Here is a 12,587-nt window from a genome sequence, read left to right as displayed (position 1 = left end):
CTGTTTGAGTCTTCAACTAGGGACCTCTAACAGAAGCTGACCCGAGGAGCGTAAAGCTCTGCCACAATTACGAAAAGTTAAAATCTCAGACAAGTAAGAGTGGGTAAAGCCATGAATGGCGTTGATTGATGTATGGATGTTGATTGAAGTATTCTTCCAAATCGTTTAGAAGTTGATGTGATATGAACTGAAAACCTTTAAAATAACTAAAGAACTTACAGTATAGGGATATTACTGTCTGTAGCTGTTGACAGAGAAATAATATGGATTTTTAATTTGTAGTAGCAGCAGTTGCTTTCTCACTAAAATGGTAGAAAAGTGGGAATATGTCTTTGACAGTTTTCATCGGCAAATAATCCCAGTCGATTGTTCTGTACTGGAAAAAGGATCTAAAAATAAGTAGAAATGTCTTAAATTAAGTGTATTTATGCTTAATTTAAATAGGTAAATGAGATAGTTTGCCAATGGAATGAGTATTTTTGCTCTTAAAATAAGAAAATTTGATAAAATGCACCTGAAATAAGACAATGCAATTGTGTTTTCTTATTGTGAGTGTAAATTGTCTTGTTCCATTGGCTAAATCTCTCTTTTACCTACTAAATCCAAGAACAAATACACTTATTTTAAGAAAAAACAACTTATCTAGATTTTGATTTTTTTTCCAGTGTGGTGAATATTTTCAGCAGCAGAAACTCGAGTTTAAGGTGTGTAACTGCAGGTATTATGATCTGCTGCTCATATTTATGAGGATCAAACAAAAAGAGTCTGTCGTACCTGCCGTTCGGAGCCCCAGATGGGCCTGCCCGTCGAGCCCGTACCCGCCTAGAGCTGCTCCTTCTGGACTGTAGGGACCACCCTGACCTGGGAGACCACACACGCAAAGTGAGACACAAATACACACTCAGATACACATCACATATTTAGACAAAGACTGGCTAAAGACTGACCTGAGCGGTTTGACTGGTCAATCATCGGCTGAACTATTCTCCTCCGGGCGTTTATGAACCTGCACAGGGCGCGAGACATAAAGACAGAATGTGTTCAGAGAGGGAGAGAAAAAGATATGGATGAGGCCGACAGCTAATGGAGAAAAAGGCAGAGCGGGAGACTATTAACCTTTTCCCTTTTACAAGCACTTAACCCTTTCAGAGGGCAGAGTAAATCAACGTTAGGGCAGAGCACGTATCGATCCGCCCTGTGATAATTGATTGATCCGCTCCCTCTGTGTGCTGCTGAAGTTCGAATAGAAACATGTAAGCTACAAAACCATGTTTGTCAAAACAAAACACAGCGAGAAATTCGTATGCACAGTGAAGTAAATACTTGGAAGCAGGTTTTTTAAAAGCACGACTGCTTTGAGGTCTGTTGTCGTTAAAAAAAGGAACTTAGAAGCAGTAAATAATCTGATTATTGGATATCGATCCCTGGGTTTGTTTTATGAGCGACAGGATTTTACTGGCTGAGGGGAGAAAAATGCTTTGCAGTACATTTTTCTCTGGCTCATAAACTATGCACCAGTAAACCACAATCTAATGCTCTTTGAAAGTCTTATAAAAGTGTGACCCTTTCTTTCCACTCACACTGAATGTGAGCAATAAAAAAATCACTACATATAGGCTATAAAATAAAGACAGTCACACCAACATCTGCTGCCACTCTTTACATCATACAGCTATCCTGTTACAGTATTCACACTCTTTTATGTTTTCACATGAACTTATAACAACTTGGATTTGAAGTCATGAATTCCAATTAAAGAATTTTGAAATATTTTTCATGCATTTGTTCCTCTTTTGAGTCAATCATTTGTAGAACCTTGCTTTTTGCAGGGTTACGGCGTCAAACCTTTTTCGGTTGTGTTTATGTTGAGTAATTTTCACATCTTTCATGGTAATATAGCTCAGACTTGTTCCGACTGGATGGAGAATGCAGGTGAACATAACTTTCGTTTTCTTACTGCAGATTCTCGGGTAGCTTTATATCTGGACGTTGAATGATGAAGATGATTCTAAACAAACCGTTCTACTGTACTATAACTTTGGTTGTTCAATTAGGGTCATTATATGTGGGGAGAATAGCCTCCCCACAATATGATTTTACCACCGCTATGCTGCACCGTATGGATGGTGATGTGAAGTTTCCATTAAAAAAAATGTTTTGCACCAAGAGATAAATCTTCATTGGTATTTTATCTCCCTTGCCTACTTCTTGGGGTTTTTAAGGCTTCATTTGTGGAGTTCAGAACCAAGAGCAATCCTTTTATGAGTTCCTGATCTCTGGATCTCTGCTTCCCCAACTGCTTGCATGGCCATGTCTGTAGCCTTGCAGTTCCTCCAGAATCTGGCCACTTTAGATCATGAACTGCATCTCTGAGACACTAAAACCTTGAGATATTGAGGAAACCATTCATTTAACATCTGTCTGCTGTCTTCTTTGGTCTTCAGGCTGCATTTTGTTCTTTAGTGTCCCTAACAAACCTCTGAAGCCTTCAAGAACAGAAGAAATTAATTTATACCGAGTTATATTACAACCAGGTGGAGTATATTTGTGATTTCATTGACCTCTATTTGCTGCAATGAATGGTATTTAATGCTGAATATTAATGCGAACCACAAATGAGATTATTTCCTCTTTATGAAAGATTTTTAAAATGTTTAATTTTCCTTACGCCTCAAAATTGTGTGCTACTTGGTGTCGGTTTATTACATAAAACCCTGATGAATTACAATCAGGTTTTTAGTTGTAATGTGACTAAACGTGAAAAGGAATACCTTAGCAAGGCAATGTAAACTAATGCATCTCTTTTAAATAAAAGACTTTAACTGATTATTGATGAGCCACACGGCTGGGATTAGAGTATCGACCGAACAGAGCACTGACCAGTTGTTGACCTGTAAGATGGTCAGCCCCGTGTCCTGCGACAGCTGCTTCTTCTGCTCCTCCGATGGGTACGGATGCTGGGAACACACAAAGACACCCAGAGAGAGTGGAAGTAAAAAAAAAAATCAAAGACCCTGAGGTGTGATGCTGGCAGATCTGAAAAGACGATCCACCCAGAAAAACACAAAGCCTCCCCTTAAACCCAGACTGAAATAATGTGTGTGAACTCTCAGTGTGAATTCTGCAGACCCTTCATCTAAATTCCCATCTACACTCACATTTAAAGCCTCACTAAACCCACTAACTCGGTCTCTTTTTTCCCCTCGCTCCACGCACACATACACATACTGTAATAATTGGAGTGAAGCAACGTTTGACCTGCCTCATTTAGTAGCTAATTACTAATCTAACCACCTCACCAACAATTACACACCCCATTTCTATCACTTCTATCACGAGCATATTCACATAATCACTTAATCCCCAGTTTTACATTTAATTTAATTGACCTCCATCGTACACTCGCTTCCCTTCTTTGTCTATCTCTGCACTTGACGCTTTTCCCACAGTAAATCCTTTGAAAGGCAATCACTCTACCACCGCTTTACGTCTGCAGAGGTGGTCCTAATAGAAACTTTTCAAGTGCAGGGGATGATTTCAGTGAGGTGTGATTGAAGGAGGGAGACAGGAAGCTCACCGACAGGTGCTGGAAGAGCCACGCTCTCATGATGTTTGTGGCCACTTTGGGGAAGATGCCCCTCTTCTTGTTGTTTCTCCTGTCCCGGTCGCTCTCGTCCTCCTCCCCTGTGCTGGGCGAGGCCACTCCCCCATCGAGACCGTCTCCTGCAAGACAGGCGGTGGAGTCAGTGCAACGCACGTTACAAATCACACTTATGTTTATAAATCCACGTAAAATGACTCAATTGGATTTAAATTACAGCGTTATTAGCTAGCTGCACCACCACCTGCGGAGAGAGTATATAGCGGGGTAGGTCATCTATTGCTAAATAAATGGCCATGTATTTCAGCAGCAATAAAGGTAATTTGGAGAGCAAATGACTGGGCAAGTTTTATTTAGACAACTGATGATCCCTGTACACTGCAAAAAAAATGAAATCTAATTAAGTCATTTCTTCTTAAAATAAGTGCATTTTTTCTTGAATTAAGGATTTTAGTGAGACACTTTGCCAATGGAACAAGACAATTTACACTTAAAATAAGAAAAAACAATTACATTGTCTTATTTTAAGTGCATTTTATCTAGATACCTTATTTTAAGAGTAAAAATACTAATTCCATTGGCAAATCACCTTATTTACCTGCTCTAATTATGGGTAAATACCTTTAATTTAAGACATTTTTACTCATTTTGAGATCATTTTTGCAGTGTAGGCTATGCACTGCAAAAACTATCTAAAAATAAGTAAATAATTCTTAAATTAAGTGTATTCACCCTTAATTTGAGTCGGTAAATGAGATGAGAGTAATTTTACTCTTAAAATAAGATAATTAGATAATATGCACTTGAAATAAGACAATGCAATTGTGTTTTCTTATTATAAGTGTAAATTGTCTTGTTCCATTGGCAAAATGGCTCTTTTACCTCCTCAATTCAAGAACAAATGCACTTATTTTAAGAAAAAATTACTTATCTAGATTCAGATTTTTTGCAGTGTGGCGCCTTGCATAGTGAGCCATATAACTAACAGAAGCAAGCACTGATTTTGTGCAACTCAAAACCTGAACATTTAAGTTTAATATAAAATAAGAACCTTTTCATCACCTAGAATGCTGTTTTTCACTCTGATGTTCACAAAAAAATGCTTTGCCTGACAGTTGAAATGTTTTTTGTTGGATTATATGAGAGACCCTTTATTAGTGTCTTCTGGTAACATACTAAATCCTAAGTTGTCAACTGATTTGTGCATTGATATTATATAAATGGGTGAGTTAAGGTAAAAGACTGTCAGTCTTTAAAAAAAAAACATTATATAAGTTTGCTTCGTTTAATCAGCTTAAAAAGATGTAAAAATATGCTCATAGGATGAGCTTTTTATGGGCTTTTATGGGGCAGCCGCTCAGTTAACATTAATGAATAATTGGCCAAATAGCGTTCCTATCCATAACACTTTGTACAACCATAAAGGTTAGAAGTTGTTATATAAATGCAGTCCATTAAGCACTTTACAGGGCGTAGTGGCTGTGTCAGACTTTTGTTGAACAGTTGTTCATATTATCATTCACATGTTCATCATGATTCACTAGAACTCATGTCTACATGCCTGCGTCGCTGCAGTTGTCTCCTGTGCTGTGAGAGGGCAGACCACAGGTGCCTGGTGTTCCCAGAGGCGTAGTGGCACATTCATCTGGCTCTCGTAACCACGATGCATTCTGCAGGGGGAGAGATAGGGATGGAGGAAAGGATGCAAGGAAGAACAGGTTTTAATTCAAAGTAAAAAAAATATATACTTATATATATGAAAATATTGGGGTGTCTTACCTGCTCTGACAAACTAGTGCAGGATCCGCCAAAGTCCTCCATGTCTGACTTAGAGCCTCCCTCCCGCTCATCCAGGACGAGGTCAGTGGGCATCTTTCCTTTCAGGCAGGTGATGTAGCGATGGCAGAAGTTATCACACAGGTCGTGTACCTTTAAAAGAAAATTACCTCTAATTATACTTGATATCAGTTTGCAAATAAATGTTCATAATTTAACCAAATAAATTTTGCTATAGTGTTCATCTTTCTCAGTATAAGTATTAACATTATTGGTTGTATGTGCAGCTTTGTTTTTACCCAGTTTCTCTTTGATGACTTAATGAGCCCATTTACTGGAGCAATTATCTGTTTTTTTTATAGCCAATACCAATAGAGCAAATTAGTTTTTGGTTCCAAGAATGATCAGACATTAAATCAATCTGTCAATATCTAGGTATCCTGTTGCTAACTGGTGCTTAGCTGCTGCAAAACTCAAAAAATAAAAATTTAATCTGTAAAAAAAAAAAAAGTGTAAGCTCTGCCAGGCTCTGCTAAGAACACTCAGTATGAAGGCAGATATCTAGTGGAGAGGAATCAGAAGTGTTAATTTTCTATCTCAGAGAGGAGTTTAGAATGAAGTCAGAAGAAGGAAAAAGCTTCTGGTTTTCCTCAAAAGCATAACCAATGTTCATTCATTGTATTTTTCTGGTTTGTAAAGGAGCAGTCTGCCATGAGATGCTTATACCTACCCACCTTAGTGACAATTCCTCCAATTGGAAAAGTAATACATTTTAAATTCCAGTCAACCTTGCAGTTTTTAGAAAGCCCTAGAAATTTTAAAGTATGGCTGCAACTAACAATCATTTTGCAAATCGATTAATCTGTCAATCATTTTTTCATTTAATGGATTAAAGGTATAGTGAAGGATGTTCCTTTTTCTGGGTGGATCATCAAAATAAGTGGTCCTCCTAATTGTAAATCATTCTGGTGATATGTTTACGTGTAAGGCCGTCCTACGTGCTCGCCCCCATTTTCATTTACCGGTGGTGAGTCTGACGTAGTGGAAAAATTGCAAATCTTCTTTTGGAAAGTAAGCTTGTATGAGCGATGCAAACAGCAATTTTTTAACAGAGAGTGAACACTCTCACATGCATTTAATAGGCGTTCCATCGCTGGAGCAGGTCCAGGGTTGTGCATGTGAATTCATTTTTTTTTTAAGTGGAGAGGGTGGGTCTTTTCAGAAATTTGCGAAAATCCTTTACAATACTTTTAATAATTGGGTATCCAAAGGTTCCTTTGTTTAACGAAATTAAATCAGGTGAAACTAAAACTTTTCAACTTGAGGAGTTCTGGATAGAACATATTGACATACAAATATGACATACAAATATTTTTTAATCTTAAAAGCAAAATGTATATATATTTTTACAATTTTGATATAATTACTGCTGTAAGTGGGTTGCTTTGTCAGCTAAAGGCCTGTTCTAGAGTCTCCATTTAACGATGAATGGATTACTAAATTAATTGATGATCATTTCAATAATCGATTAATCACGATCAAGATTAATTGTTGTTTTAGCTCTATTTTAAATTGAAGTTGGTTTGATCACATCTGATAGAAAGACTGTTTTGAATTATTAATCTCAGAGGGTAATGTTTGCTGCTGCAATTACAAACCAAAAAATGTTGGAGACTTTTAGTTTTCCAGCAGTTAAAAAAATAGCTGAGGAATCTTAGTGGAATCTAATGTGAGAACCCAACATTTCAGGTTATATATGACTATATATTAAATATATAAATATACACACAAACAGAAACTAGAGGATAATTTAACATTTGAAACAAATGAGCAGAGTTCAGGAGGGTGTGACAAACCTTCTCTAGCTCCAGTAAATGAAATCGAAGAACCTGTATAGCCTGGATCATCTGTTGGAGAAGATTATCATGTCAACATCGCTCACGATCCACTGAGTGCAAATGGCATTTTGAATTTTAGCGCTCTGTCAGCTCATGCATCATACCAAGTTGTCCAGCTCAGGATTGGATGAAAAAATCGGCTTCTCGGAGCGAATCTGCAAAACACATTCATCGTCTCAGCATAAAAATTAAAAAAATCAAAACAAAAAGCCACAAAATGACAGAAGAGATGTGCTGCTTCTCACACACCTGCTTGGCGAAGGCGGCGATGTCGTCATTGAAGGATTCGGAGGAACAGACGTCACTGTGGTTGACCATCCCGGGGAGGTGGGAGTTGGCTGAGAGGGAGGAGGAAGAGTCCCGAGGGGAGCAGGTGGCCAGCTCACACTTCTCAAACACTAAGGCCAGCAGTGGAAAGAGTGGGTGACTGCCCACACACACACATAAACACACACACACATATACGTAAACGGTTAACATACCAGACATAAACACAATAACAGTTGGTATAGAGAACACATGATGCAGAACATGATCCACAAACTGTACAACAGAGCATGTATGAAACAGACAGCTGTAAACATTCAGCCAAGACTGTAAACCACAGAAATCCTCCTACCCATAGATCTGGTCCTTGTGGTGTTTGAGGGAGTCAGGGATGGCGGGGCCGTACTGTGGCGGAGGAAGCGCCCTGACATCCTCTCCGTACCCCCCCACCGGCATGCCCTCCGACCCTGAGTAGTGCACCAGCTCTTCATACTGAAACACAATTAGGTTTAGAGACCGAAAGCGTGAGATACATTCGACATCTGGGGTCACGCCACACGGTATCTCGCCGTTATTTTATTATGTGACCGATCCGTCGGGGGTTTTGGGGGGGGGCTGTACAGTTGGTAGTCATAATGCGGTTTTATAATTTAGGAGAATTTTTGTTTGTGTGTCACTGCAGGGATTTTGAGCTTTGGTTTGATCAAAAATTAAAAACTGACTCGACCTTTTATGAGGATTACAATTCTGCTGTTTGTTTGCAGAAGTGTTCCCTGACACTCACTGACACTTTTTTTATACTTTTTGTATTGCAGCACATTTCGGCAACAAACTTCAAAGTATTTTGTGAAGCATTCATCTATTAGACCAACGCATGATAACACATTGTGAAGCTGAAGGAAAAGTAGATGTCTCTTTTCCTTTTGCAGATCAACCTTTTGTGACAAATACAGGTTTTATTTTTTACCATCTTTTAGGGAGTGAATGTTTTGCCCATTCCTCTTTTCTAAGGTTTATTCAGATCAGTTTGATTAGAGAGAACCCCAGAGGGACATTTTTAATCTCTTGTCCATTTTTTAGGCCTGGATTTTGACTGGGCCGCTCAAACATATAAATCTTTCCATTGTAGCTCTGGTTGTATTTCCAGGGTTGTCATCCTGCTGTAAAGTAAACATCCACTGCCATGTTAAATGTTTTGCAGCCACCTTAGTTTTTCTCTCTAAATTTCCCTGATCTTTTCTTCTCTGTGTGCTCATGAACTGTTTTAGTTTTATGCCTCACACTAAGCTATACATGAAGGCAAAGACCTTCTCTTCAATCTTCTCTTCAGTGAAGACCTTCCTCCAAGATTGTATCTCGTAAGGCCTTATAACAATCTGCAAGCTGACTTTTTTTAGATTTGCTTTAACAGTCGCCTGTAGCGGTAAACTTTACCATCTTTAAAGCCAAAATAGAAGGAAAGCATGCTGAGGCCTCCCTGTCAACCTCGCTGTCAGACACCGACATGGGGTCTGCTCACTCACTAGCAAAACTCACCATGACACAATGAATCAGTCCCACATATGGCATGCTCACAGGGACATGACATCGCCAAAGACTTAAGGAAAACACACGCTCAGCAGCAGCCTGTCAAGGCACACGTTGCATGGGTAAACACATCCGACTGAGTGTGTTATGGAGCTAATCTGAGCCTGTTTGCTGCTCTGGCATGTCTGTGCTAAGGTCAGCACATCTGCTTCTGTTTCTCTTTCTGCTGGATTAAAGGGACACAGGTCACAGTCCCACAGCACCGCTGGGATCACAGCTCAAGCACACACCTTTCAGTTCTCTGGTGGGGTTTTTTTAATCAAGCCTTGATTTGCTGAGCCTGGCTTTTTGTGTAAAAGGAAGACTGCAGCACAAATATGTGTCCAATTTCTGCTAATTTTAACTGCATGTTTAGAATGTAAAACCTGAACTATGTCTGGTGAAAAAAAATTAGACTGGAAATAAAAAAAATCCAAAACCACTGTATTCCTATCAAGCACTTTGCTGAACCCCACTTGTGTCCTAAACGGCTTATCAAATTGTTTTGAGTCCCATATGGTCACAGAGAGCACCTGCTCTGAGGCCCTGGACACCCTCTAGTTTTTATGGCGGCTGGCTATTAAAACAATCACCGCTATCAGATTGCGCGTCTCCTTTTACGCACGGAGCGGATCAAGTTTCTGTGCGTCAGAAGGATCAAAGCGCGCGAGATCAGGCGCTAAATTCCGCGAAGTCATAAATTAAGAACAAACAAATCTGATCGACAGACATCTTCATAACTGTTTACAACTGTGAGGGTTTGGTTTTTTTTTTAGTTTTTTTCCAAAAAGAAGAGCTGTTGCTCCGACACATGGATCAGAGCGTCTGATGCGTCTCAGCGCCCTGCCTAATGTGGCGTTTAATGAAAGAGCAGCTGAGCTAATAGATGAAACGCATACAAAATACTTCTGTATAAGTATTTATCTGTTTAATCTTACATGCATTATGGAAAAAGTCATAATGGGATTTAGCTTTTTTTTTTTTTTTTAAGAAATGGTAAAAGAGCGGACTAGTTTGAAGTTTAATCATCTAGCAAAAAATCTTAGTTTCTATATCCTTTTTGTATATATTTGCACCAAAATTAAGAGTAAAGATTGAAATCCACATGCTGACGTATTAACCTGGAACATCTAACGAAAACCTTTTGAAAAAATTCAAATTAAATGCGCAAAAGATTTAGAATATATGACATTTTTACATGAATATTTTATACTGATAAGGAATTTGATTATGAAAACTTATTCAGCTCAGATTGCAAAAATATTTATTTAAAAGCTGTATTTCATCTTTTTTGTTGTTCAAAAGGCTTTACACCTGTTGCAGCCTCCAAACGTTGATTTTACGCGACGATCTTTCACAAATCATCCTCTCCAAACACTAAATGACATAATGAATAGTATCCAATATTAAGATTCTTTCCATTCTAAACAAATATTAGTTTTTAAATGTCTTTTTCAATAAAGGTTAAAGTCTGACACCAATGATTACTCTTCTCAATGAAAACTCTTGTCATGATGTTTCAGCCTAAACTTAAGTTGTTGGTTTTAGCCAGGCTTTGTTCTTATTGTCTGTAGAGCTCAGCAGAGAACAAGAAGGGGGGGATATGAATGAAGTCAGCATTTGGCTGAAACGACAAAATGAAGCTTCTATTCAGATTTAGGATCACCTTAGAAGGCTGAGGCTAAACTTAAAGCAAAGTGCAGCTTCCAAAACCTGAAAACTTACCAGTAACTGAACATTTTTCTATCCACATCACAACCCAGAAAGGAAATATGAAGATATTTATTCAAATGCATTTATTTTTACGCAAATATTGGTCACAAAGACTGCATTAAACCTGCTCACACAAAATGTTTGATAACTATCACACCACTTTGACTTCAATCATTTGACCTGTTATCTTTGTCTCTAAAACCAGATCTTTTTTGCAGTTGTTTTAGACTCTGTGATGTACAGATCTACTTTATGAAATCCCTCCTCCTGCACACCCTCCATCCACTAATTGCTCAGTCCGCCTGCTGCCCCTTCAGCCTCAGCCTGTTCCTCCTCCTCCTCCTCCTCCACCACCCAGCCTCTGAATCAGTGTAGCAAAAAAACTGACCTACATACCGAGCTGAAGAGCTGTATCTCCTCTGCTCTGCCCTGCCTCTTAATGACCAAGTCTCTAACCTTTAACTGACAGACATCAGACAACCTGAAATAAGGGCCTCTTATTGGAAGTTACCACATCCATAATCTCCACTGGATTGAAGTTTATAGATAGATGTTAAGAATTGAAGTGTTTTAAGATCAAAACAGGTTATTTTGAAGATTTCTAATTAGGATTTAAAAACCTTTTGTAGTGTTTCCCCCTTAAACAAGCTCATGCCACTTCCAGCCCACTGCTCTCTCACTGGGCCTTGCGCGTTTTTGTGGCAGCTGTCCATTGCAAACAAGCCTCCCAGCCATGTGCTCCTGTTGTTATGATTTTAAACCGATCGGACTGTGGTTTTATTACAGCTCTGCAAATAAACTCGTAGAAAAGAAAAAAAAGCCAATCGGACCTACCCTTTTCTCCATGCGCCTCGACAGCCAGACCTACACCGGAGAGGATGATGCGCTGCTCGGCTGTGCTCCAGCGATCCTTCCCCCCTCCCTTCCTCTCTGTATCCGGGCTCCTGGAAATCAGAGTGCATTTGCTTTTATTTATTTTTTTTTATGTTTTCATAAACGAACCAGTAATTAAGTTGTGAGCACAATCAACAAGGAGACAGAACAGCCCGCAAGGAGTGAAGACAAACATTAAGTGAGCAGAGAGCGGCTGTGTTTACTCCCTGTCCATCGCGTTTTATGTTTCACCATAATGATGGGGACTGGAGGGTTTATATGGGCGGCTGATGACCGCCTGTGAAAGCAGCCTAATGGCTTATAATGCGCTCAAAGGTAATAAAGGCTTTAACTGATTCCCGCAGCCTATTAAATGCTATTGCTTGGCGAGTAGGAAAACCTACGGAGCTCCGGTAAATAGCGTGAAATGTCCCACCGAGACGTAAATATCCAGTCCGGTTCGGGCCGCGTCCGGTGCGGGATTGAGGAGAGGTGAAAGGGGAGCAGCGGCTTCCTGCAGCGCGTCGTTCTCCGCTTGGTGCGCCTCTCGCTCCGGATCGCTGGGAGATGATGCTCGGCGCTTCTCTTAGCGGCGTCCTCCCCCCTCCTGCTCTCTCCTGCTTTTTGGCTCTCTGCGCTCGCTGTCCGCGCAGCAGCATACGGCGACAAGCTGGAAAATGTCACAGCCCGGGATGAGCGATGGTGTTTTCAGCCCCAAGAGGAGAGAAAGAGAAGGAGGAGGAGGAGGAGTGACTCTAGTGGTGGCCAGGCGGGTTGCGGGGAGGTTTCTGGGGGTCACAACGCGACGGGATCACTACCCCCCCCCAAACACACTCCACCCATCCCTCCCTCCTCTATTCAAGCTCCTCACCCCTCCCTCCTTCCACTCTCTT

At 39.9% G+C, this 12,587-nt stretch overlaps 1 protein-coding gene across 1 annotated transcript in view; it reads right to left on the bottom strand.

Annotated features, from left to right (window-relative positions):
* LOC107100064 (homeobox protein meis3-like) overlaps positions 1 to 12,475 on the bottom strand; it is a 16,213-nt gene extending 3,738 nt beyond the window's left edge. The window contains exons 1-12 of the mRNA XM_015398420.1: positions 12,131 to 12,475; positions 11,656 to 11,765; positions 7,895 to 8,034; positions 7,525 to 7,702; positions 7,380 to 7,430; positions 7,234 to 7,284; positions 5,381 to 5,530; positions 5,163 to 5,271; positions 3,578 to 3,723; positions 2,881 to 2,957; positions 948 to 1,006; positions 775 to 861 (exon numbers count right to left, since the gene is read on the bottom strand). Of these exons, the coding sequence (XP_015253906.1) occupies positions 775 to 861; positions 948 to 1,006; positions 2,881 to 2,957; positions 3,578 to 3,723; positions 5,163 to 5,271; positions 5,381 to 5,530; positions 7,234 to 7,284; positions 7,380 to 7,430; positions 7,525 to 7,702; positions 7,895 to 8,034; positions 11,656 to 11,667 (1,060 nt within the window). The 5' untranslated portion in view covers positions 11,668 to 11,765; positions 12,131 to 12,475. The remainder of the gene's footprint in view (positions 1 to 774; positions 862 to 947; positions 1,007 to 2,880; positions 2,958 to 3,577; positions 3,724 to 5,162; positions 5,272 to 5,380; positions 5,531 to 7,233; positions 7,285 to 7,379; positions 7,431 to 7,524; positions 7,703 to 7,894; positions 8,035 to 11,655; positions 11,766 to 12,130) is intronic.
* Between the last annotated feature and the right edge of the window lie 112 nt (positions 12,476 to 12,587).

This window comes from Cyprinodon variegatus, unplaced genomic scaffold, assembly GCF_000732505.1.
Source record: "Cyprinodon variegatus isolate N-32 unplaced genomic scaffold, C_variegatus-1.0 Scaffold933, whole genome shotgun sequence".
In the NCBI taxonomy this organism is placed as follows: Eukaryota; Metazoa; Chordata; class Actinopteri; order Cyprinodontiformes; family Cyprinodontidae; genus Cyprinodon; species Cyprinodon variegatus.
Note: the sequence above shows the minus strand (reverse complement) of the source record. Positions and strands in the feature narration are given on the sequence as shown.